Source organism: Tamandua tetradactyla, chromosome 12, assembly GCF_023851605.1.
Source record: "Tamandua tetradactyla isolate mTamTet1 chromosome 12, mTamTet1.pri, whole genome shotgun sequence".
NCBI lineage: Eukaryota > Metazoa > Chordata > Mammalia > Pilosa > Myrmecophagidae > Tamandua > Tamandua tetradactyla.
In genome coordinates, this window is record NC_135338.1 from 54,119,672 (window position 1) to 54,147,598 (window position 27,927).

At 38.0% G+C, this 27,927-nt stretch overlaps 1 protein-coding gene across 1 annotated transcript; it reads left to right on the plus strand.

Annotated features, from left to right (window-relative positions):
* The first annotated feature begins 350 nt into the window (after window positions 1–350).
* UBR7 (ubiquitin protein ligase E3 component n-recognin 7) lies at window positions 351–24,243 on the plus strand. Its single transcript, XM_077123413.1, has 11 exons — window positions 351–737; window positions 2,680–2,813; window positions 3,235–3,295; window positions 4,124–4,219; window positions 6,309–6,362; window positions 6,583–6,688; window positions 7,884–8,092; window positions 8,258–8,407; window positions 8,947–9,109; window positions 10,650–10,711; window positions 21,982–24,243. Exons 1-11 carry the CDS (start codon window positions 588–590, stop codon window positions 22,072–22,074), a joined length of 1,278 nt encoding a protein of 425 aa, XP_076979528.1. The 5' UTR covers window positions 351–587; the 3' UTR covers window positions 22,075–24,243.
* The last annotated feature ends 3,684 nt before the right edge of the window (window positions 24,244–27,927 follow it).

The window sequence follows — 27,927 nt, forward strand, 5'->3', positions numbered from 1 at the left end:
AATACCGACAATTTTTAGCCGGAATCCTTTTTCCACAAAGGGCTGACTTACTTTTCCCAAGTCTGCCACTCTACAGGTTCCCCAAGCAGATTTTCCCCGGGCGCCCCCTGTCGCTTCAACACCGCTTCAGAACTCACCGTTCAAGGCCCCGTCTCGAGCCGTCGCCACTCGCGCTTCCCGCTGTACCAGGGGGTCAAAGAGCTCAGCTACCCGCTCCCTCAACTGGGCCACGCCGGACAACAAGCCCTGGAAAGGGTCGGGGTCGCCTGGCGTTTCACAGGACACTCGCAGCCGCAGCCGCTGCCGCTGCCCGTCCCACCCTATGTACTCCGCCAGCAGCTCCATAGCCACCACCCTTAGCTTCAAGTGCGCGCCACCGGAGGCGGAAGCCAGCCCGTGGCAGGCGCGAGCGGGAGAAGGAATAGGCGTGACTTCCGTTTGTCCAAGGTCGCTCCACCCCCTTCCGTTGCTTCTCTTCTTTGGGATTGGTTCCTGGGGTCCATGCCCCGCCTCCTCCGGCCCCGCCCCTCGCGGCCGCCTTTCCCGCCTCCGCCCGGGCAGAGCTAAGGTAAGGGTGACAGTTGAGGATGGCCGGGGCCGAGGGGCTCGCCGGTCGGCAATCGGACCTGGAGCCCGTGGTATCCTTGGTCGACGTACTTGAGGAGGACGAAGAGCTGGAGAATGAGGCGTGCGCTGTACTGGGCGGCAGCGACTCCGAGAAGTGCTCCTATTCGCAGGTGGGCGCACGGCCCGGGCGGTATCTCCCCTTGAGGCTCCCGCTGAGCGGCCCCTTCCCGGCCACATATTCCCTATTCCCACCTAACAACGTGGTCTCCGTGAGATGGTCCGGGGTTGCTGTTCGCATAAGGCTTCCCCACTTGGAGGCCCTACTGCCCTTTATATCCTCCTCTTCAACCCCCTTCCTCAATCTGTGTCTAGAAGGGGCGTCCCCCCCCCCCCCCAGTCTTCCTTCGGCCCCTCAGGATTCCTCAGGTTTTAGTCCGGAGTGGCTGCTTTTCCTTCCTCTCAAGTCTCTTCTTGGTGCCCTGGCGACTTCTCAGAAATCCATCCCCATGACTTCTCAAATCGAGACACCTTTGTCCCTACTTTTCCCATCCTGAGGCTATTTCCCATCCTGAGGCTATTAGGAAGAGAATAAGAAAGTCAAAGCAGAGTAAAGGAGAGAAGTCTTGGATTTTAAAGTCTCCCCGTGTGAGGTGAGCTCCAGAACAACGGGTTCCTCTTCCCAATTTAGTTTGACAAGTACCAAAACTTTTTGGTGAATCGAAGCAAATACTGTTTGCCTGCAGTCCGCCCGCCTGGAAGTAAACCGGAACTAGAACAGCAGGTGGCGCTGGGAAGGGAGGGTAGGTGAAGGATACAAGAAAAGGATTCGTTTGAAGAGGAAATTTGGCGTTTGGAAGGCGTTGTTGCCAAGTGTTTGAGGGGGTGTTTGGTGAATCATCCTATATTTTTAGGTACAAAATGCAGAGGGGTGGGCAGAAAAAAACTAGCAAGGAATGAAAATTGGTAGGAGAAGAAAGTTACTTAGACAGTGGGTTGAATGGAACACTGGAGGATGAGGACAGTCCAGTTCTGTGATGTGAACTGAGATCATAATACAAGTTGTCATCGTTGACTGAGTTGAGTTTATGCTGTGAAGTGTTTAGAATGTTGAGTAAAACTGGTAATCAGAGATATTCCCAGGTGTTGGCTGGTATTTAAAAACCTTTGGTCATTAGTAAAACAACTTTTTCTGTGTTTTTTTTAAAAAAATAGTTCTTAAGTCTGTTTGTAAGCTACTTTTGCTATTTAGTTAGATTTATAAAAGGGATTTCCTTATAATTTTATTTTTATTGTAATAAAATATATGGGAAATTGCATAAATCATATATCTATGGCTTGAGAAAAAGTGAATATCCAGTACCCACCACCCATATCAAGAGATAGAACATTACTAGAAGTCTCCCTGTGTCTCTCCCTCTTCCCTATTGGAGGTAACCAACAAGATTTTTAAAAGCATATGTTTTGTCTATTTTTTCTTTAACTTTTTAGTTTGAAAAAAATTTTAAATCTACAGATAAGTTGAAAGAATAGCATTAACACCTGTATGCCTCTTACATATATTCATCTCTTTTTAACATTTTACAACATTTGTTTTATCTCTCTCTCTATAGAGAGAGTACTCTTATATTTTGGCTGAATCATTTGAAAATAAGTTGCAGATATCATGACACTGCACCTCTAAATACTTCAGCTTGCATCTCCTAAGAATCAAAGGGACTCTTTTAAGCCATTGATTTGCCCTGTGAGGGAATAACAGGCGTTTACTTATATGAACCTTACATATTCTCCTGCATTTTTCTGTGTTAAGATGATTAGCCAAACCAGTTTATTCAGTTTTCTGAGCTTTTTAAAGTCTCCATCACTTTAAGAAAAAATGCTATGAAAACAAGCACTTGTGTAGCAGTATATAGTGAAATGAAACATGCAACATTGCTCTGGTATTTTATTGTGTAAGCTTTTTAAATAGTCTTTGTGGTTTTTACGGGAAGATCTTGATTACAGATAATCTGATTTCACTTTCTCAGATCACAGCATGGGTAGTAGGTAACTATGCCATATTTCCTTAATTTATTCTTCCTATTTTTTTGTTTACATTTTGGGGCTGTTTTTTAGGGCTCAGTAAAGAGACAAGCACTGTATGCCTGTAGTACCTGCACTCCAGAGGGAGAAGAACCAGCTGGAATTTGCCTAGCTTGCAGTTATGAATGTCATGGAAGTCATAAACTATTTGAGTTATACACAAAAAGGTAAAGCCAGTCAGAGATTGTTGCTGAATGCTTTTAAATATCAAGTTTCTTTCCCCAATGCACTTTTTTCTTTTACATTCAAAGTAGTTATAGTGAAATTTAGTGTTTATGATATAATTGGGGAAAATAGTTTTTCTAGAATGCCTTTTTAAATATAATTATGGTAGAAACTCAAACTACTGATCCTTCTCTACCATTATTTTACATATCTTTCTCTCTGAATGTTAATTTTCAGAATAGTGATATCCTTATTGTATATTGGGGAAATTTTGAATTGGATACACAAACAGCAATCAAGGCTACTTTTTAGATCATAGAAAATAGTGGAAAAGAGAGGAGACTATGATTTGAGTTTAAATTACTCTTTAAATCCCTTAGCTTTAAAAGAAAAGTAAAATTGGCCCTTCCTCCTTTGTTTCAGAAATTTTCGTTGTGATTGTGGAAACAGCAAGTTTAAAAATTTGGAATGCAAATTATTTCCTGTAAGTAAACTTGTAACTATATAAAATAGAAAGAAACTGAGGTTTGCCAGAGTGGGTGAAAGTCAAATGTTTTCTGAAAAGGAAGTTCTTGTTCTTATTCTTTGCAAGTGGTCAAATAAATATTAGACTATATTTCATTTTTTACATTGATAGAAAAACTAAATAACCTGTTTAGGCCTTCAGTATACAGTATTACAAGTATAGCTTGTAATTAATTGAAACATTTTTGGAGGAAATAAACCATGATAATAATGAATATGGGCTTAGATGCACATAAAAGTTTTTTACCGCCTTCTGGTTAATCAAAATTGTATGTATGTACAGTAACTTTTAATAAAATAACAAATGAAAGAAAAAGTAAGGGATGTTACATTGTTCAGTTATAATTGCTAAAGCTATCATGATTTTCCTCCTCCTTTGAAGGTTATTTTTGGATAATTTCCTTGCCTGCTTTTGACCTATTAACGAGGAAGTCCTTGGCTATAACAGCAGGGCGTAAGAAGTACTTGAAACTCTAGGTCAATGTTGATTTATACAGGTTGATAATTAATACCTATGATTAACTTTTATCTCCATTTTATTGAATGGGTCTAATTCATTTCCCCCAATTGCTACAATGAAGGTACAAACATAAATTTTATTTTTTCCCTGTATCCTGGAAAAAGTACCCCTTAGTAGGAGTGAATTTTTTTTCTTTGGACTTTTAAAGTTAAAGACCAACTTCTGGGTGGGGGGGATGATATTTGTTTAATGCGTAAATTTCATGTTGCATAAAATTTTAGTTAAAATTAGACATTATTATATATTGAAATTAATGTTATGTTTCAGGATAAAACAAAGATAAATTCATGCAATAAATACAATGACAACTTTTTTGGATTGTACTGCATCTGCAAGAGACCTTATCCTGATCCTGAAGATGAGGTAAGAGAATTGGAGGTTTAAATCTGGAGTAGTGGTATCTCCACTGGAGTGGTATCTCCAGAGGCTGAGGACTTGACTCCTCAGCCTCTGGTCATATTTGGGCTTCTGTAACTCAAGGAGAATTTGGCAGTTGTGAAAGGATTTTAGATTTATCCCTTCTCATGAATCTGGGCTGTATCTGTAATTGGTACAGATCTAAACTACTCTCACTCTGAAATCATGAGCGCGAAATATTAGACAGAACTTTTCTAAGACCAGGACTTCTTTCCTTCCATTTTTCCGTTTTGCTTTCCTCTCTCTCCCTTTTTGACAACTCCCCACCCCCATCACTTTTCAAGAAATAACCTTTAAATTCTTACTTCCTTAGAAGGAAAGAAATAGGTTTTACTGTACAAACTGCAAAGGGGAAAATTCCATACATTTAGTTCTGTAACTTGTTTTCCTCACTCATTAATATATCGTAAACATCCTTTCATGTCAAACATACAAATCTATTTCATTCTGTTACATGGTATACTATAATCTGATATGTTGTGTTTAACATAAATTTTCTTCTATAGCAGAATGGTGACATCTAAATTTTCAGTTTTAAAAAGAAGGCTACAGGGGCGGGCCACGGTGGCTCAGCGGGCAAGAGTGCTTGCCTGCCATGCCGGAGGACCTCGGTTCGATTCCCGGCCCCAGCCCATGTAAAAAACAAACAAACAAACAAAATATAATAAAACAAGAAAATGTTTAAAGATGTTTCCCTTTCTTCCTCCCTTCCTTCTCTCTGTCTTTCCTTCCCTTCCTCCCTCTCAAAAAAAAAAAAAAAAAAAAAAAGAAGGCTACAGTGAGCATCTTTATCAGTAATATAACTGAGTATATTCCTAAAGTGTTTGTGTAGAATGGACACTTGGAGATGGAATTAATAGGTCAAAGAGTATATGCATTTAAAATCATGATCATGTCTCCTAAAGGGTTGAACCACCTACAGTACATGATAGTTTTTTTTATTCCTCCAACACTCTTGTTAGCCCTACAAATTATCAGTCTTTTTGCTGATTAAAAATGTAAAGAACAGTATCTTTAAAGTTTTTTCCATTTCCTGATCATGAGGATGGTTGTGAATCTTTTTGTGAATTTGTTGGACATTTGTAATAACCTGTCTCCCGATTGTTCTTTCATATCCTTGGCCCATGTTTCGATTGGGTTGGGTTTATTTGTGTTTTTACTGATTCGGGAGAGTTCTTTTTATAGTTAGAGAAATTAATCTTCTTCTTAGCTTTCTAATTGTCTTGAATTATTGTCTAATTGTCTTGAGTTGTCTACAATTATTAAACCAAAAATTTAAAATATCTTTGAGTTAATAAAAATGTCACCTTTGACCTGGATATTTTAACATATGAGATAAAGTGTTACTTACAACACTATTGAATCAACCAACAAAAAATAAGATGATAAATTAATTCATTAAGTCAGAAGAAAAAATAAAACTGCCTTTTATATATATCTATTTTTTTCCTTTAAGAAACCACCATAGGAAAAGGACAGAATGACATAACAGTGTTAATCAATAGATGTGAAAGCCTGGGAATGAAAAGAAAATGATTCCAAAAAAGTCTATGCTCCTCAGTATGTAATTATTCTAGGGCCAGCATTTAATTATTTAATTTATTCAAATGAAAGTTTTGCTGTCTGTATTAACAAGAGATTGATTGTAACATGCACATTTCAGTTTACTTTGCAGTATGATATGATGAAAAGTCACAGTTGACACATTCTACATTAGTCAATTCACGTTACCTCCCTGGGACTCGGTGTGTGTAAAATAGGAATACCCTAACTTTCAAGTTTCACGATAATCAGATAGTAGTAGCTGATGTGAAAGATCTTTGGTATTACAAAGTGTTCAACTCAGTGTAACCTTTCCATAACATCTGTTCACGTAGAATAAATTTTCTTGGCTCCTTCATCTGCTTTTTCCCTTCCACTATTACTGGACAACAGAGTTGGAAGAAAATTACTAGTATCTAGTTCTGCGTGCCAAGAGTTACTTTTATGTCCCAGAATTCATTGTAATCATTAGCAAACTGCTTTTCTGTATTAGATTCCAGATGAGATGATCCAGTGTATAGTCTGTGAAGACTGGTTCCATGGAAGGGTAAGGAAATCTTCTTTTACCTTTTAAAGGTATTGTCTTCACAAAAAGATAAAATGGATCTTTTCCTTTTAAATTAATTTTTATATTTTACGTTATAATTACTCTTCTAAAAATAAATGATAAAATATTATCAGTGTACTACTGCAGTATTTATTTGTAAAATAATGGGCATTTTGGACAACTTGAAAATCAGAAGAAAATACTGTTTTCTATGTTGCAGCATCTTGGTGCCATTCCCCCTGAGAGTGGGGATTTCCAAGAGATGGTATGCCAGGCTTGTATGGAACACTGCTCTTTCTTGTGGACATATGCTGCACATTTGGCAGGTAAGTATCTTTGTGAGGTGAAATTTGTATGTTCAATCTAAAATTTTTAGCATGTATTTTAAACTTGAGTCAGAGGTATGAAAAATAGTTATGTATTCCTTCTTCTCAAGCATTATAGATTAGTTGGGAGACTACTGAGAACAAATATATACTGAAATGGCTTGATGCAGAAGATGGAGGAGATCAGAACTAGAGAAAATGGAGGAGGCAGTTTTTGAATGGGACTTTGAAAGATAAAGAAAAATAAAATAAGTGTTCTTAAATGTAAGACATAGTGTGGTTTGAGGGGGAGATGGCGTTATAGTTTATTATGTAGTGCTTTTATTATACACTAAGAAGTTGACCCAAAGCAAAAGAATCAGCACTAAATGGTCTTAATTCATTAAATATTTTATTTTATTGATAATGCTATTTGCATTATTTGATTTATTTTAAAGCTGGCAGTTAACTCATGACATCTGTTGTTCTGACCTCCTAATATCTTGCCTTTTTTTTAACTTTAAGGAAGACTTTACCATACAAACCACAAATAGCATAGCTATACCTAAAATCATTATACACTTTGGGTTTGCTTCAAAGTTCTTAAACTTGATAACTCTTTCTGTCTACACCCTCTTTGTGCAGAACTGGACCTTTATGTATTTCTCATTCATTGGATTTTCTGAATCCATCCTCCTCCCACCTCCCCCACCCTTTTATCCTACTTCATTTCCTTCCCCATTAGCTGATGGTTTCATCTCCCAGTAAATTGAAATGTCATCATCCAATATGATCCCCTTATCATTTCTCTTTATCACAGTACTTCTGTGTTTATACCCATTCTTTTTAATTTCTTCCTCCAATAAGGAAAAGCTGGTTGGTTTTGCAAAACCATCCTTCTACCAGTGTTTGCAGTTAAATCTCTTCCTATTGCCTCTTGCTTCTTAAGTTATTCCATTTATCTTTAATACCTGCAGTATTTTTCTTTCTTTTTTACATATAAGGTGCTTAAGTAGTAATTGATATTTTAAAATGAACTGTTCGTTTACTTGAATCATTGGGTTAGGTTTTATTTTTCCTTCCTTTCAGAGATTGTTTGGCTTTTCCCTTTTTCCAGGTTCTGAACTATTTTTAAATCAGGCTACATGACTTCATTGTCTGATAAGTGTAGGAATGTGTGTGTGAGTGTGTGTGTGTTTTTCCATTGTATCCACAGTGACCAAAATATCTGCCGAGGATGATGGGTTGGCCCTGAATATTGATGGAATAGCTGATCAGGGAGTTATCAAAACTGAAAATGGAGATCATCAAGGTGGTATCCTCAAAGAGGATATCCCAGAAAATGGAAAAGATGCCATCAAGGAAGTTAAAGCAGAGCAGACTACTGAACCGTGTACCAGCTCTAGTTCTGAATCTGATCTCCAGGTAACATATGAAATATGAGCTATAAAAGAAAACTTAAGCAAAATTAATGCAGTAAGCTCCATAGCTTTGGATTTCAATAGTATCTTTTGCTTAAAAGAAATGCCTTTACAGAATTTAAACTATGAGAGTTAACAAAACACACTTCATAACTTAATTTTATTTCAGACAGCATTTAAGAATCAAAGTCTCAACACCGAATCACAGTCTGGCTGCATACTTCAGGCACTTAAAACTAAACATTTTATAAAGAAAGACACTGCCACCTATTGGCCTCTGAACTGGCGTAGCAAGTTATGTACCTGCAAAGATTGTATGGTGAGTAACTGATCACATTAAATGTTAGTGTGTTTTGTGGACTAATATCTAAAATAAGAACACCTGAAAAGTATACTTATGGAATTGCTATAAGAAGTGTAGAGAATTAAAAAAATTTCCTCTTAAGCGCATTAATCAAATAGTACGTGCAGTCTGAATGCTTATCAAACTTATGGGAAAAATTAAGAATTATTAATACTTTTTACTTATCTCATTTTTATTTTAGTGGAAATAGCAAGTCTTTTTTTTTTTTATGTCTTAGAGTTCCTTGTAAATAAACTGAGCGAAAGTTACAGTAAGTTAATGTTTTTAAAATAAAGATCTCAGAGATATACAACATCTACTGAGTAGTTGGGGAATTCTGACAGAGATTTGAGCAAAAAGAATAAATCTTTCAAGCAACTCTTTGCCAAAAGGATCAGATTTTTCTGCTGTTCACCTAAAAACAATTACTTACATTTTTAGTGATTATCATGAAATTGACTTTTTGAGAATGACATGCAGTTCTGATGGGGAAATTTTTTGTTGTTGTTTTTAAGAAAATGTATGGGGATCTAGATGTCCTCTTCCTGACAGATGAATATGACACAGTTCTAGCTTATGAAAACAAAGGCAAGATTGACCAGGCAACTGACAGGAGAGACCCTTTAATGGATACCCTTAACAGCATGAATAGAGTGCAGCAAGTGGAACTTATTTGTGGTAAATACTGTTTGTGTGTGAGAATTCATGAGATTCATAAAGTTTCCATCACTACGTAAAAAAAACCAAAAAAATTTATATACGTGTGTGTGTGTGTGTGTGTGTGTGTGTGTGTGTGTGCAAGGAAGACAATAAAAACTTACTGTTTCAAGGGTGCGAGGGTATTTCAGTGGTAGAATTCCTGCCTGCCATGTGGGAGACCCAGGTTCAATTTCCAGCCCATGCACCTCCCAAGGAAACAAGCAAACAAACAAATGAAAAACCAAACAAAAACAAAAAAAAAATTTGACAGATGTGCTGCAGTAAGGGGATACTCACATGGAAAAAGAATGAAATGTGACCCCTGCCCTACTGCCTACAAAGAGCAAAAAAAAACTGTTACAACTTAAAACAAAGTATTGTACGGTAGGCCTCAACTACATTGCTTACTTTTAATATTGCTGAGTATTAATATGAGCATAATAAAATCATATACTATTACCATTGAATCAAAGTTACATGCTAGAATAATCAGATGCTTGAGAAACTGCAATGTGCTATTTTGATTAGGGTAGATGTTTGAGTAAAGAATAATAGAAAACCAATTTCTTTTTCCTCCCATTGAAATAATTTTCATTGAGTATTATACTTATGTCATCTTTTTGACAGTTCTTGAGAGTACTTCAGTGGTTCACAGGAAACAGTAGAGGGGGAAATATCCCCAAATCCTTAATTGTAGGCTTTTACATTTTTTTCCTCCCATATGCCCGATTTTTATCAGTGTTTTCTATCTCAGCCAGTTTCCACTCAAGTGCCTTTGTGAACCTTTAATGGCATTTGTCAATTCTGTCTTTGATTTATAACTATTCTTTTTATTTTTTAAAATTTATTTATTAATTAGAAAATAATAACAAACAAAAACATTAACATATGATCATTCTGTTCTACATATATAATCAGTAATTCTCAATATCATCACACAGTTGCATATTCATCATTTCTTAGAACATTTGCATCAATTCAGAAAAAGAAATAAAAAGACAACAGAAAAAGAAATAAAATGAAAACAGAAAAAAAAGAATATACATACCATACCCCTTACCCCTCGCTTTCAATTCTTTTCATTTTTATTAGACTAAAAGCTTTTTGAAAATACGAACCTGCATTTTAAAGGTTTTTGTAGCCCTCAGAGTGCCTTGTACATAATACAAACTGTTAAGTGAATGAATTAATTTAAAATTTCGCTATCCAAGTTTATTTCAAGTACTTGAATCCCAGAGAAATAGTAAAAAAAAAAATCTTAACTAATCTTATTGGGAGTAAGGAGGCTATTTCTGTTTTGTTTTGGTGGGAGGTTTTTGTTATTAAAAAAAAGAATTCTAGAGATCAGAAGGAAGTCCAGAGAATTTGAGAGAAATTGGAAATAAAATTTTATACAAATTTTACCGAAGACCATTTTGGCTTAAACTGTTAATTTACTCAAATGTCAGTGATAAATACATTTTTTGTTTTTAAAAGCAAATGACTTACCTTAAGTACTTTTTTTGTTCTTTTGATTTAGAATACAATGACTTGAAGACTGAACTTAAAGACTATCTCAAGAGATTTGCTGATGAAGGAACGGTATGTTGAGTTAAAAAATTTTAATCATAGTCCTGTTTTTTTTTTGTATATTCATCATCATGATCATTTCTTAGAAAATTTGCATCAATTCAGAAAAAGAAATAAAAAGGAAACAAAAAAGTTCATACATACCATACCCCTTACCCCTCCCTTTCCTTGATCACTAGCATTTCAATCTACTAAATTTATTTTAACCTTTATTGCCCCTATTATTTATTTATTTTTAATCCATATGTTTTACTCGCCTGTCGATAAGGTAGATGAAAGGAGCATCAAACGCAAGGTTTTCACAACCGCACAGTCCCATTGCGAAAACTCTGTCATTATACAGTCATCTTCAAGAAACGTGGCTACTGGAGCACAGCTCTACATTTTCAGGCAGTTCCCTCCTGCCTCTCCATTACGCCTTAACTAAACAAGTGATATCTATTTAATATGTAAGAATAATCTCCAGGATAACTTCTTGGCTCTGTTTGGAATCTCTCAGCCATTGACAATTTATTTTGTCTTATTTCACTCTTCCCCCTTTTGATTGAGAAAGTTTTCCCAATTCCTTGATGCTGAGTTCCACCTCATTCTAGGATTTCTGTCCCACGTTGCCAGAAAGGTCCACACCCCTGGAAGTCATGTCTCACGTAGAGAGGGGGAGGGCAGTGAGTTTGCTTTTCGTGTTGGCTGAGAGAGAGAGGCCACATCTGAACAACAGAACTTGGGGGTGACTCTTAGGCCTAATTTTAAATAGACTTAGCCTATCCTTTGCGGGGTTAGTTTCCTATGAACAAACCCCTAGATTGGGGGCTCAGCCTATTGCTTTGGTTGTCCCCACTGCTTGTGAGAATATCAAGAATTCTCCACTTGGGGGGAAGTTGAATTTTCCCCCTTTCTCACCATTCCCGCAAGGGGACTTTCCAAATACTTTTTTATTCACTGTTCAAATCACTCTGGTATTTATTGGGGCATTACTTTTGACAAACCTACAAAATCTCATTCCCTACTCAAGGTTCCAAGTACTATGTATTCAATTAAGCTGTGCACATAAATTATATTAGGACATGCACTAGTCAAAATATAAATTTTGTACCGAATAAACATTTTTTGCTTTAGTCTAACACATTAGTCAAAGTTTTAAAATATTAATTACCATCTATTTTCAATACCCTGCACTATTGACATTCCTTTGTTCTTCCTCATGCAAAAACATTTTTAAATTTGTACATTTAGTGACTATCATTATACACTCTAGGCATTCCTAGATTATGCCATCTCAGTCTTTATCGTCTATCTTTACTTCTGATTTCATTTGTGCCCCCAGGCCTCCTCCATCATTCTCACATTCAGCTTCATTCAGTGTTCTAACATTATTGTATTACAGTTAGGTAGTATTGTGTTATCCATTTCTGAATTTTTACAATCAGTCCCATTGCACAATCTGTATCCCTTCAGTTCCAGTTACCCAATATCTAACCTATTGCTGTCTCCTGATTGAATGAACTTGAAATTCTCCAAGTTGATTCACTAATGTCAGTTCATATTAGTGAGACCATACGGTATTTGCCCTTTTTTTTCTGACTAATCTCACTCAGCAAAATGTCCTTAAGGTCTATCCTAGTTGTTGCATATTTCATAACTTTATTCTGTCTTATAGCTGCATAATATTCTATCATATGTATATACCACAACTTGTTTAGCCACTTGTCTGTTGATTGACATTTTGGCTGTTTCCATCTCTTGGCAATTGTAAATAAGTCTGCTATAAACATTGGTGTGCAAATGTTCATTTGTGTCCTTGCCCTCCTGTCCTCTGAATAGATACCTAGCAATAGTATTGCTGGACCATATGGCAGTTCTATACTTAGCTTCCTGAGGAACTGTTAAACTGCCTTCCATAGCAGTTGTACTGTTTTACATTCCTACCAACACTGGATAAGTGTGCCTCTTTCTCCACATCCTCTCTAGCACTTGTCATTTTCTGTTTTATTGATAATGGCCATTCTGGTGGGTGTGAGATGGTATCTCATTGTGGTTTTGATTGGCATTTCCCTAATAGCCAGGGAAGTTGAGCATCTTTTCATGTGCCTTTTAGCCATTTGTATTTCCTCTTCTGAGAAGTGTCTGTTCATGTCTTTTGCCCATGTTGTAATTGGGTTTTTTGTCTTTTTGTTGTTGAGTTGAAAAATCTCTTTATATATTCTAGATACCAGACCCTTATTTGATATATTGTTTCCAAACATTGTCTCCCATTGTGTAGGGGCCTTTTTACTTTCTTGACAGAGTTTTTTGATGCACAAAAATGTTTAATTTTGAGGAGTTCCCATTTATCTATTTTTTTCTTCAGTGCTTGTGCTTTAGGTGTAAGATCTAGGAAAACATCTCCTATTATAAGATTTATAAGATATTTCCCTACATTTTCTACTAAAAGGTTTATGGTCCTAGATCTAATGTTTAGGTCTTTGATCCATTATGAGTTAATTTCTGTTGGGTGTAAGATATGGATCCTCTTTCATTCTTTTGCTTGTGGATATCCAGTTCTCCAAGCACCATTTATTGAAGAGACTGACTGTCCCAGGTGAGTTGGCTTAACTGCCTTATCAAAGATTAGTTGTCCACAGATGAGAAGGTCTATATCTGAACACTCTTCGAGTCCATTGGTCAGAATATCTATCTTTATGCCAGTACCATGCTGTTTTGACCACTGTAGCTTCGTAATACACCTTAAAGTCAGGTAATGTGAGACCTCTGACTTCATTTTTCTTTCTCAGGATATTTTTAGCTATTTGGGGCATGCTGGCCTTCCAGATAAATTTGGTTATTGGTTTTTCTATTTCTGAAAAGTAAGTTTTTGGGATTTTAATTGGTATTGCATTGAATCTATAAATCAATTTAGGCAGAATTGACATCTTAACTATATTTAGTCTTCCAATCCATGAATGCAGTATGCCCTTCCATTTATTTAGGTCTTCTGTGATTTCTTTTAGCAATTTCTTATAGTTTTCTTTGTATAGGTCTTTTGTATCCTTAGTTAAATTTGTTCCTAAATATTTTATTCTTTTAGTTGCAATTGTAAATGGAATTTTTTTCTTGATTTCCCCCTCAGATTGCTCATTACTAGTGTATAGAAACACTACAGACTTTTGAGTGTTGATCTTGTAACCTGCCACTTTGCTGTACTAATATTTAGTTCTAGTAGTTTTGCTGTGGATTTTTTTGGGTTTTCAATATACAGTATCATATCATCTGCAAACAGAGTTTTACTTCTTCCTTTCCAATTTTGATGCCTTGTATTTCTTTTTCTTGTCTAATTGCTCTGGCTAGAACTTCCAACACAATGCCGAATGACAGTGGTGATAGTGGACATCCTTGTCTTGTTCCTGATCTTAGGGGGAAAGTTTTCAGTTTTTCCCTGTTGAGGATGATGTTAGCTGTGGGTTTTTCATATATTACCTTTATTATGTTGAGTAAGTTCCCTTCTATTCCTATCCTTTGAAGTGTTTTCAACAAGAAAGGATGTTGAATTTTGTCAACTGCCTTTTCTGCCTCAATTGAGATGATCATGTGGTTTTTCTGCTTTGATCTGTTGATATGGTGTTTTACATTAATTGATTTTCTTAAGTAGAACCATCCTTGCATACCTGGCATGAATCCTACTTGGACATGGTGTATAATTCTGTTAATGTGCTGCTGGATTCGATTTGTAAGAATTTTGTTGAGGATTTTTGCATCTATATTCATTAGAGAGATTGGTCTGTAGTTTTCTTTTCTTGTAATATCTTTGTTGGCTTTGGTATGAGGGTGATGTTGCCTTCATAGAATGAGTTAGGCAGCTTTCCCTCCCCTTCAATTTTTTTGAAGAGTTTGAGCAGGATAGGTACTAATTCTTTCTTGAATGTTTGGTAGAATTCACATGTGAAGCCATCTGGTCCTGGACTTTTCTTTCTGGGGAGCTTCTTAATGACTGATTCAGTTTATTTACTTGTGATTGGTTTGTTAAGGTCGTCTGTTTCTTCTCGAGTCAATGTTGGTTGCTTATGCCTTTCTAGGAAGTTGTCCATTTCATTGACATTGTTGAGTTTATTAGCATAAAATTGTTCATAGTATCCTCTCATTACTTCCTTTATTTCTGTGGTGTCAGTGGTTGTGTCTCCTCTTTCGTTTCTGATTTTATTTATTTGCATCCTGTCTCTTCTTTTTGTCAACCTCGTTAAGGGTCCATCAATCTTATTAATTTTTTCATAGAACCAACTTCTGGTTTTGTTGATTTTCTCGATCGTTTTCATGTTCTCAATTTCCTTTATTTCTGATCAAATCTTCATTATTTCTTTCCTTTTGCTGGCTTTGGGGTTAGTTTGCTGTTCTTTCTCTAGTTCTTCCAAGTGGGCAATTAATTCCTCGATTTTTGCTCTTCTTTTTTGATATACGCATTTTAGGGCAATAAATTTCCCTCTTAGTACTACTGCCTTTGCTGCATCCTATAAATATTGGTATGTTGTGTTTTCATTTTCATTTGCCTTGAGATATTTACTGATTTCTCTTGTAATTTCTTCCTTGACCCACTGGTTGTTTAAGAGTATGTTGTTGAGCCTCCATATATTTATGAATTTTCTGGCACTCTACCTATTGTTGATTTCCAACTTCATTCCTTTATATTCTGAAAAAGTGTTTTTGTATGAATTCAATATTTTAAAATTTATTGTGACTTGCTTTGTGACCCAGCATATGGTCTATCCTTGAGAATGATCCATGAGCAAAGAAATAGTTGTATCCTACTGTTGTGGGATGTGATATTCTATAAATGTCTATTAAGTCTAGTTCACTTATTGTATTATTCAAATTCTCTGTTTCTTTGTTGATCCTCTGTCTAGATTTTCTGTTCGTTGATGAGAGCAGGGAATTGAAGTCTCCAACTATTATGGTAGATGTGTCTATTTCTCTTTTCAGTGCTTGCCTCATGTATTTTGGAACACTCTGGCTCGGTTTGTAAATATTATGATTGTTATGTCTTCTTGTTGAATCGTTCCTTTTATTAATACATAGTGTCCTTCTTTGTCTCTTTTAACTGTTTTACATTTGAAATATAATTTGTTGGATAATAGTATAGCTACTCTTGCTCTTTTATGATTGTTATTTGCATGAAATCTCTTTTCCCAACCTTTCACTTTCAATCTGTGTTTATCCTTGGTTCTAAGATGTGTTTCCTGTAGACAGTATATAAATCGGTCCTTTTTTTTAAAGCCATTCTGCCAGTCTATGTCTTTTGATTGGGGAGTTTAATCCATTGACATTTAGTGTTATTCCTGTAAAGGCAGTAATTTCTTCTACCATTTTGCCTTTTGAATTTTGTCATACCTAATTTTTCTTCTTTTTGCCTTTATTAAAAGTCTTCATTTCTACACTCTTCTTCATACCTCTCTCTCCTGTCTTTTCCTATCTGTCTCTAGTGCTCCCTTTAGTATTTCTTGCAGAGCTGGTCTCTTGGTCACAAATTCTCTCAGTGAGGTTTTGTCTGCAAATGTTTTAATTTCCCCCTCATTTTTGAAGGACAATTTTGCTGGATATAGAATTCTTGGTTGGCAGTTTTTCTCTTTTAGTAACTTAAATTTATCATCCCACTGTCTTCTCGCCTCCATGGTTTCTTTTGACAAATCTATGCATAGTCTTATTGGGCTTCCTTTGTACGTGATGGTTTGCTTTTCTCTTGGTGCTTTCAAAATTCTTTCTCTTTGATATCTGACATTCTGATTAATAAATGTCTTGGAATACGTCTATTTGGATCTATTCTGTTTGGGGTATGCTGCACTTCTTGGATCTGTAATTTTAAGTCTTTCATATGAGTTGGGATATTTTCAGTGATAATTTCCTCCATGAGTTTTTCTCCTCCTTTGCCCTTCTCTTCTCCTTCTGGGACACCCACAACATGCATATTCATGCGCTTCATGTTGTCATTCAGTTCCCTGAGTTCCTGCTCATATTTTTCCATGTTTTTCCCTACATTTTCTTTTGCTTGTCGGATTTCAGATGTCCCGTCCTCCAGTTCACTAATCCTATCTTCTGCCTCTTGAAATCTGACATTGTCGGTTTCCATTGTTTTTTTCTTCTCTTCTACTGTGCCTTTCATTTCCATAAGTTCTGTGATTTGTTTTTTCAGACTTTTGATTTCTTCTTTTTGTTCATTCCTTCCCTTCTTTATATCCTCCCTCGATTCATTGATTTCATTTTTCATGAAGTTTTCCTGTCTGTTCGAACATTCTGAATTAATTATCTCAACTCCTGTATCTCATTTGAATTGTTGGTTTGTTCCTTTGACTGGGCCATTTCTTCAATTTTCTTAGTATGAGTTATTATTTTTTGCTGGCGTCTAGGCATTTAATTACCTTAATTAGTTTATTCTGGAAATTGTTTTCACTTTTTTTATCTAGTATTTTCTATTTTCTTGCTGGATGACTTTGTTGTCTATCTGTTCTTTAACATTCAATTCAGCTTATGCTAGACCTCTAGCTTAGGTTTTGCTTAACAGATCAGAATTTTTTAGTTCTTGTTTCTTGCCATACCTGTATGGTGTCTTTTTTGCCCCCCTTAGGAATATCTACTTTGGTATTATAGACCCCAGCCAGATTTTCTCAGACCAAACAGGTGTCCTCTCAGGAAGAAAGAATCACCTGTGTCGGTTTTCCCTGAGGGGAGATTCAGCAGATTAAAAGGCTTTCCTATGAAGTCTCTGGACTTTGCATTTTTCCTATCCTGCCCAGTATGTAGCGTGTTTCTGCCTGCAGGTCTCACCAGCATAAGGTGATGCGGCACCTTTAACTTCAGCAGACTCTCCCTGTTGTGGGCATGGTTGAGACAGAGGAGAGGTTGTAGGCTGGCTTTTAAAGCTTTACTTTTCCAGACCCTGGAGTCTAAATTCCTTGAGGGAGGGATTCCACCTGAGCTCGGCCCCACCCCCCTCCTGGGAAAGACACAGGCTCCAGACAGTCTCACAAACAAGCTCAATTCTGCCTATGCCTGGGGCAGTGGAGCCTGAGAAGCCTTACAGCTGTATCCAGAAAGTAATCAATCCTTAGAAACACAGCCACGAAAGAGAAAAAGAAAAATCCTTTTCATAGCAGGACCCCATTCCTCCGGTTGCCAATCAAGAGCTTAAGTTGGTACATTGCTCTGTGTATCTCCAAAGTCCTATGTACCCCCTCCTTTCCTGCAGGGCCCAGACCTTTTCAGATTAAAAAAAAGCCTCTGTTTTTTTTCTTTTCTCTTTTCTGTCAGCCCTGCCTCCTCTGTGCCTGGGCAAAAACCAGCGACCTTGGCTTTTACTCCCCCAGCTGAGCTGGGGGCCAATTTTTAGTAGTCAAGAATTTGTTAATTAATTCCACAATTGGAGTTTTGTTGCACTTAGCCCCTGCTGCTAATAAAGTCCCTTTTCTTAACCCTCTGGGAAGCAGATGGGGAAGGAGCGCAGGCTGCCATGGCTTGGGGAACTCACGGTTCTGGGGGAGCTCACAGCCTGTCCAGCTGGTCCAGACTGGGGTACACTGTGTGTCCAGTGACTGACATGGCTTCAGCAGTTGTTCTGTACTGTTTCTGGCTATTTATTAGCTGCTCCGGGGGACAAACTAAATCCCATAGCTCGCTAAACTGCCATCATGGCTCCTCCCCCCCAGTAGTCTTTGATATCTTCTTTTCTTTCTATGAAAAGGAAATATATGCTTATGTACAGTTTCTGTCTCAGATCTGGAAACAACCCTTTCTCAAGGGTCCCTAGTGTTTTTAGTAGAAAAAGATATTTAAAGGCTGTAATATAAGCCCCAAAGAACTCAGTGGTACTGGTTTGGTTACTATTTCTAGGTTTTCTTAGTGACTATAGCTCACAAAAACTTAAACAAAAATATGTCATGAATTCACATTGACATTGTCAATTCATATTTAAATTTGACTGAACTGCTTTGATTTTATATTTGATAGATAACTTTTACTTTGAAAATCCTAATTCCTGATGACATTAATAAAATTACTTATTTGCTTTTCCCAACATATATGTATGTTTTGGAATAACAATATTATTACTAATAATATGATTATTAAATAATTACAGTTTTATGTAGGTTTTCATTTGTATTTATTCTTTAGAGTGAAATTATGATGTTTCAAAGTTACAGTGAAATGAGCCCTCCCTAAAGGGTTAAATGAACAATTCAGTATACAATCAGCTTCATTTATTGCATTTTGCTTTTGATTTTAAGGGTTTTTTATACCCATTTTGATTCAATTTTGTTTTATAATTATGTAGAATGTTTTCAGAGTTCCGCAGTCAGGGCTACAAAGTGAGTAGTGTTGTGTAGCTTCTATCCCTGCCTTCTCTGGCTGATTTCCTTCCTCCTCTTATAAGTAAAAATTTCTAAATGTATTTCTTTTATGTATTTTATATACTTTAAAAATATATAAACAAATACATAAATAGTTTTCTTGTCCCACTTTTTGGAATGTACATACTTTTCTCTACCTCGTTTTTTTCATTTCACATTATACCCTGGAGATCACTCCAAACCAACAAATAGAGATTATTCATTCCCTTTTACTGCTGTAGATGATCTGTAGTCTGTTCAACCTCTGTACTACTAATGGACTTTTAAGGTATTTCAAATAGTGTCAAAGTATGTGTTCCTTACTGTGGTGGTATTGTGCCTCCCCTCTTGTGCAGTTGGTAGTCACAGTGCTCTTGATATATAATATTATTATACACTCATTTAAAATCACATAAAAGGTAAAAATGAGATAAGTTGCCTTTTTTCCATTCACATTTGAAACAATTTTGTTCCAAGTCTTCACATTATCTTCATCATCCAAGTCTTCATTATCAGTAGAACTACACTTTGAGTCTTCAAGAGAGTTTTTTTTATCTGACATGATGATTTGAAAGGACAGAATGATACAATTTTTTTCCTATTATTTGCTCCATCACATTACTAACTAGGTCTTTACAACAACAACAAAAAAAATGTAACGAAAACTTCAAATTGCCTTAAGACTTGCCTGCTTTGATTGTGTTTGTCCACAGGGTATAATGTTAGTAAATTCTGGATGTTCTCAGAGGAAGAACTGACTTTTAAGTCAGTGTCTATTAAAAAAATAGGACTTAGAAACTACAAATTTTCTAAGACAAACCATTTCTACTCTGCCTGTTGGCTGTGACCATTTGAGGACATCTAGACACTAAAAATTTCACACTGTGTGTATTTTTTAGGTCTCTCTTCATAGTATCTTTGCCAGAGAAATTATTTTCTTTTCTTATGGCTTTTCAGTGGTGAATATTTGTGATCCAAGACAGGGACTTCACATCCAAAGTCATTGGGCTTTGAGATGCATTTATTTTGTGGGATTTACCATCTAGATCTTGAATCTTTTAGGAGTTCTAATTCCTTATCCATTCTAATTCCTTAAGCAGTTTCAAGATTTTATGCTTGGTGCTAATGAAACTGAAATATTGTAAGAATTAGAGAATTCGAGAGTTTTGCCACGCAAAGGAAGACTCCAAGAGACGTTCTCTCATGCAACACGCAAGGGGTTTATTTACCACACATGCGTGGGGCTCACTGAACACGCAGGAACAGAGAGCCCCGAACCTGGGTTTTGGGAAGCCTTTTGAGGGCCAGGATAAGGGTGTGGGGTTTGAGGGTTGAACATGAGTTACAGGTTCTGCTTTATGCAGGAAGTAGATAACGAACATTTTGCAAGAAGCAGATAACAAACATTTTTCGCGCATGAGTCATGGGAGCTGCTTCTTGCAAGAAGCAGCTGTCTCGTGCAAAACTCCCTTACTCAACCTTCTCAGTTGCATTCTTAGATAAACTTTCTCCGGCAGTTACAACCTTGCATAACCAAGGCAGCAGAAAACCTTGCATAACAAAGGCAGCAGATAACCGCCCCTGGGAAGTCCTGGGTTGTTTTAGCCTGATGGGGCCCATAACTCTTTTCTTTATAAAATCCTTCTTTACATAAGAAAAGTTAGCTACTGTTAAGTTTTGTAAAATCCTTCTTTACAATATCACCTACTGGTCTCGTAGAGTACTAATAAAATTTAAGTTCTTTCATTTAGAGGGTTAAGTATGTTACCCCAAGAAAGTTATTTCAAGTTAGCATTGCCATTTGAATATGCTGACATCATTTTTGCCCTTGGGGTTAGAGCATGGGAGGGTTTTGCTTTATTTACAAATATTTGACCTCTTTCTTATACTTTATCTCTTTCACCCTCTTGCTCACATGCCTGTGAGCAAGCATCACATACTCTCTTTTTCTCTCTCTCCTCTTCCCTGTCACATCTTCCTTCCATCCAATAAGCATGGTTTACTCTTCATATTAAAACATAAATTAACAAACCTATTTCTTGTGATGGCCTAGAAAGCTTTAGATTTAGGATCAACTGCATAGACTCACTCTTGGGGTGAACAGGACTCATTCTGGGTTTTCCCAGTTTAATGTTTTATCCATTTTTTTTCCTTTGTCTTATTTCCTTGTTTTTAATATTTTATTTTGCTAATGTCACAAATACCTTTGTATGATGCTCTAGATCCTTTACTAGTAAAATGGAGCATAAATTTCCCCTCTTTGTTGTGTAAAATGGACATTCTATTTTTCTAAAAGTAGTACTTCTTTGTTATTTTGAGGGGGGCAGTTTTCTGTTTATATAGCAAACATCTTTGATTTTAGGCTTTTAGAGAGGGAAAAGTTTTTTGGTTCGTTCTTTTTTTTTACATTCTCCATTATTGGTAAAGAAGAAAGCAAAAATCTCGAAGCAAACAGAGTGTTGTTTTGCTTTTGTTTTGGGGGGGTGGTGGTGCTTATACAGGGCTGAGGGAATTCCAGAAAGACAGCTCTAGTAGAGAGGGAAAGGGAGTGGAAGATCCATCTGAGAGAGAACTTGAGTATTCTCAGTATGTGTGCTGGCTCTGTCATTTCTCTTCTCAGCTAATATTTATTAAAAAACTTACTATGTACCAGGCAGTACTTTATAGGCATTATATCTTATCAGATCTTCAAATGATCCTCTTAGGTATGTATGATTTTATCCATTTCCTATGAGGAAACCAAGGTAGGCGGTAGAACCTAAGCTTCTTCTAACCATCATGCTATTCTGCCTTGCTGTGTGACTCTGAATAGGTCAGTCTCTGTGAGCCTTGGTGATCTATTCCAGCAATATTGTTTGACTTATTTGTGAATGTTATGACCTATCATTGCTGTTCTGCAATTTGGATCCTTTTCCTTATCTTGCTTTTCATCAACAGGTTGTTAAGAGAGAAGACATCCAGCAGTTCTTTGAAGAATTTCAGTCAAAAAAGAGAAGAAGAGTGGATGGGGTGCAGTATTATTGCAGCTAGAAAGGAATATGAGCCTACTCTTTCAGGCCAATGAAAATGCCACTTACTGTTCCAGGAATAAAAGAGGCATATTTCACATTTGGTCTGCTTTCCACCTCTCTTTTGAGAGGCCTCCTCTTCCTTCAGCCTTGTGCTTCCCTTGTTCTCCTTAACTACAGTAGCCACAGTGTGGATGCTGATTTCACAATCAGCATTCTTCTTTATGACTCAGCTAAATTCATCATATTCCTCAAACTCCAACCCCCACCACCTGACCCTGATATCCCCGTTGGCTATTTGCTTTTAAATTTTAGGAAGTTTGATTTGATTTTGATAAATTAAATTGGTTTCTTTTTTTATGATTTCTTCTTTAACTCCCTACTGTGTCTACTTTGCCAGAGAGCTGTTAGATTCCAAGACCTACTCTGTGGGGCATTGCAGACGGTTCTCTTCCTGTCAGCTAGAACCTCTCTGGGTCTTCCCTCACCCCTATGATAGTGGTGCCTTGGGTCAAAGCTTCCTTAAGCCTGTTGTGCTCCTTCTCCCACATCCTGCTTTTTGAGGGTTGTTTATGGCTGAGAAAGGGACCTCTGAAGTGTTTTTTTTTACCTCCCAAGTGGCCAGGCCATTGAGTTTCTGACCTGGATATCTGTCACAGGCAGGGAGACTGGATGATGGCAAAATTGAGGAAGGAACCTTTGGTATAATTTTTACTAGTAAATTAAAAGTGACATTTTCGTTCACAATTCTAACGGCACTAGAATACTAGAATTTCTGTACTGTAGTGCTTACAGGTTCTTAGAGAAAATTGGCCAGTATATAAATCCCTTTTCTGTTGCCTAGTGAAACAGACTAGGTATTATCCCTGTAAATATTGGTGGTTTACAAAATCTTTTGGATTTCTTTATGTTATCAGGGATATTCATATGCATATATTAGAAACATACCTATTTTGATATTCTGTTATGAAAATGTTATTAGAACCCCAATAAATTATTATTTTTCCCTTAAAGCTCTACTTTGGAAAAAACATACTGACTTAGTTTAAGTGAGCAGGGCAACACTTGCCCTTACTTTGGAAGAGGCAGGCTCTGGAAGAGGTTCCTAGGTTGCATGAATGATGAGATTTATGTATATAAACTTTATGTCCACAGCTGGTTCCTTAATGGCTATGAAATCTTCTTTTGAAGATCCTCACAAAATGTTTTATAAAATCCTGTATTTGAGGGGAAGTCCTTTCAGTTTGTGTGAAATCTCCTTAAAGCCCCTCAGCTATATGGAAAACACCTTTTGATAAATGTGGTCTTCAGTTGTTCTTTTCCTCTGGAGGAATGAGGTCTTTCCTGACAATAGATGGCACATTTTGAGGTATGCAACCAAAAGCATTTTAAGATTTGTGGCCACACGTGTGTGCTATTCCTTTGTGTGCCTGTCAGTCACCATGTATATGACAGCCCACCAATCCCTGGACAAGATGGACCCGGCCTACAAAAAGCCAAGGTCTCAAAGAAACGGTATACCCACTAAACCACCTAATTATAGATACTACAGAACCTCATGGAGATGTGTGAAGCCATCTATGGCTGCTAGAGGTGATTTTGTGCCCCAAGCTGGCCTTGTAGAGAGGGCAGGGTTAAAAAGCTCAGGGTGTTTTTGAGGTTGTTTACAATCAACAGCTTGGGAACTTTTTTCTGAGTCTGAGGATTTTTTGAACTCCTGAAGGATTGCACTATTTGTGTACCATTGTGGCCTAAAAAGTTTATATCTTCTCAAATTTCTGATTTAGCTACCAGAAAGTTCTTCCTCTCACAGGTTAGGATCAAGTTTCTAGGTGCTGCATTACTGTGCAGCATGTAATTGCAGATCATCCCATTGCTGAAGGGCTTGTTTTATGAAAGGTACTGTTCCTTCTTTACAGTAACCAGAACACCTCTTTCTTACCTGTTGTTCATAACTAGTTTTTTTATTGACTGTTTTGAACCATCTCTTCTTGTAGAGACTGATTTTGGCCATGATGAGGCAGTTGATACTCATGCATGTTCTATGCAAAACAAGAATATGATATTAGTTGCTTTTAAAGAATTCTGGCATTGTATGAGCATTTTTGTAGAAATTGTTTCTGGACTTATAATTACATACCCAACTCCAATCAGGTTTCTGTAAAAAACTGAATAAAACCAATTCAAAATAGTGGCTTTTCAGATTGTTTTTAGTCATGTTGAAATCTATACAGCCTTCCTCTGTAGGACATAAGAAAATGAGAATAATACAAGTCTCCTCTAATGGTGATTCTTGGGGGTTCTGCTCTCTGAGAGAGAGTCTGGTTTAAGACTTTAAGTAGTTCATTACTATCCTGCTGTTTTTAAGAATACAGTCTGATCTGAGGTTCCCCCAAGCAGAGATCCTTTACCTCCCCCACCCACCATCTTACAGCACTTTCTGGAAGGGAGGTTCTATAATTCCTGTTGAGTTCTAAATGAACAGGGGACAAAGAAATGGGTTTGATTTTTGACTCATCTCAATTTGTTCAGAAACTGCTGTGTACAGAATGACTTCTACTTTTTTAACTCAGTCTAAAGTAAAGATGAGTCCTCCTATATGTAGTGATTATTTCAAAAGTAAATATGAAAACAAACCTAAAAGCCAATGCAGAGGCCTGTCTTTGGCCTCTCTTCAGCTCTTGCTTCCTTGGGAATTATTGAAATTTGTGGTCATCACCTCTGATAATACTTGGGTGAATGAAGTGCTCTTGTAGCAGCCCTGGAGCTGCTACGTATCTAGAAACCCAGGATTATATAATCACCATTGCCAGGAAACACTGCAGTTCTCCCAGCCCCTTAAAGGACCCTAGTGGAGAGCAAGAAAATTGAAAGCAATTCAAGTGCTTGAAGGACCTTAAAAGTGACCAAGTCCAGCCCCATATGAAGATCTGTGTGGTCTAGGGAACATGGAAAGTACAAGAAAACAAGCTGGCATTGCTCCCAGTAGCCAGAGGCTGCCTCTCAGTCAGGTTAACTTAAAGCTGCCATCAGAGGGTGCATTCAGCAGTTGGCACTGGGACAAAGCCATGTGGCACCTCACTCTTCTAAACCAAAGGGCATTAGGTAAGTATTCCCTCCATACTTTAAATCACAGGGTCCCTAGGTTGGGAGGGACCTGAAAAATCACTCAGGCTCGTCTCTTCTCAGGGCAGGAGCCACCCCATCTACAGAAGATCATCTCAGGGAACCTTAGGTTCCATGCCTCCATGCCCTTGATGGGAGCAGGGCCCCAATTTTCAGCTATCCTTCTGTCCCTCCACTTCCCTACTATGAGACTGACCCATACCCTTTCCCAGCTGCTGGCAGAAATCTTGTGAACGCTAGGGGAGCCTCTTTGGAAGTGAACACCACGAAAGGCAAAGAGGTAAATAAGAAACTGATGTAATTCAGGCATTGAGCCACCAAATCAAGCTTCATCTTAAGTTTATACTACTTTTCCCTAGCAGAGAGCATTTCTACAGTTATACCCACAGCTTTCTGGGCAGAGCCCACTCATGTTGGAGTCAGAAGCTGCTACTTGGAGTTGGAGTAGGAGTCTAAAGTGCTATTTCCACTCTATGACCTAGCAACTTTGATGGAAGGATTAAATGAATGGCTATGAAACTCCTTTGAGGCTTATTATGACTCTCTTGATGGCCCTCGCTAGAATCCTGGGACAAGAGCAGGAAGGCAGTGTAGTACGGCGACCACCTACAAGATTGGGCAGACTTGGCCTCATCTTTCTGGCCATGTTAGTCTCTGTGCCTCGGTTTCTGCATCTGCAAAATTGGGATAATATTCATATACCTCACCAAGTGTGGTGAGGATTAGGTGTCTGGCATAAAAAAAGTGCTCACTAAATGTTAACCACCTATTACTACTTGGCCAGTGAGGGAACTGAGGTCCAGGGAAGTAGACACTAGCCTATGGTTAGTCTTCAGCAAGGAAGCAGTAGAACCCAGGTCTCTTAATATGCATTCGATTCAGTGAGTTGTTGGTGGTGGTGTTGTTAAGGATGCTGACTCAAGTGAAATTGGGGTAGAAATATTTTGTAAATGAAAATGATACTACAGCACATGATGTGGAAGTAGAGGTTGTTCCTGCCTTCACCATTCTCTGCCCAATCAGGGGCTGGCACATAGGAGGCACACGATAAGCATCTCCCAGTGAATGAGTGGGTGCTCTGCAGGGTAATGTGGTACCTATACAATCCTCCCCTCTCCACTTTATATCATATTTAGCATTTGAATCTTTACAACTTGAGCCAGATGTCTAGGAGATCCCATTTCCATAGCCTTTTACTCAGTAGCCTTTGTGTTCTTCCCTCCAGTATTGCATGTCCTACCAGTACAAGGTCAGCTTCCTGGGTGGAGAAAGGGAGGGCCTCTTGGAATGCGAAGCTTCGTTATAAAGGGTGAAGTATTTGTCAACTTTATGGAGGACTTAGTCCCAAGAAGGAAATCTGCAGGGGGCTGAAGGCTGCTGCTGGAGGCCTCTCCAGCATTCACTGGGACTGACTTCTGGAGTTTGCGGTATGTAAGACAAAGGAATGAAGAACCTGTCAGAGCCCCTGGTGACCAAAGAGGACCAGAGGGTCTGTTAATGGCTTGGGAGTCCTGGCCAGAAAACTGCAGGCCTTAGAGACTCCACCTACCCAGTTAAAGACTGATAAAATTTAGGAGGAACAAATGGTTTTGTCATGACAAAGGACAGGTTTAGGGAGGAAATGGGAAGTATTGAGGGGGTGGAAGGTACTTGCTGGGCATCCAAAAGGCAGAAGTGTGTATATAGGTCTGAAGTCCAAAGTTCAAGACTTGGAATAAAAAGGTTTGGGAGTTACAGCAGCAATAGGAATTGAAGTCATGGGAATGAATGAGCTCTTCTCCCAGGGAGGTATATGAAAAGTGAGGAGACAAGAGGGTCTAGGACAGAACCTAGGGAACACCAACATCCCAAGGATAATAAAGATAGAGGAAGCCCAGGAGCAGATTGAGTAGAGTAGCTAGAGAGGTGTGTTTGTGTGTGTGGTGGTGGTGGTAGAAATCCAGGACCCCCAATTCCAGAAGCTTAGGGGTGGAGGGGATATCAACGAGGCTAGGATTTCAAAGGTAGAGCCATTCCAGGGACAAGGAGAGGGGTATGATAGAAATAAAGTGGGTGGTAGTAGAAAAGCAGATGGCTGGAGATGGTCCAGACTGCTACCCGGGAAACTATCAAGTGGGATAAAGGGTCTGTTAGGGTTTACAAGTACCCAAAAACCCCGTCTTCCCAAGACAAGTTGTAACTGAGAAACTAGACAAAGGAGTAAAATAGATGAATCAACCCCCACTCCCCCTTTATTTCTGATAAAGTTTATTTGGATAATATGGCTTAATCTATGGTTAAATGAGCTCTGAGTACCAACTTCAAGATTAGGCAGATTTATCTGCCAGGAGGCACCCACAAAGGCAGGGGGGTGGGGGTGGGGTGAAATACAGGACCCAAGCGGCTCAGCTTCCCCAGTTGGTTGGGAGCATTCAAAAGCTTATGTGGTCTTTGGGCAGCAGCCAAGAGGAATGAGATAGGGAGAGTAGGATAAAGGCAAGGCAGAACCTCAAGAACGCTGTTCCTTAACTCAAACTCACCCCAGGCAAGTCAGAATAGAGTGAGGTATGGAGAAGCCAGCAGTACTTTCCTGGAGGACCCTCACACAGAAGGAAAGTGAGGGGTGGGCACAGTGCTCCCCTACTAACCTTAGCAAATAGGAAGGTCATTGGTGACCTCAGTGAGAGCAGTTTAGATGTGTGATGTGGGAGGAGCCAGACCGCAAAGAGTAGGGAGTGGGAGGTGAGGAAGTGCCAATTGCAAGAGCAGA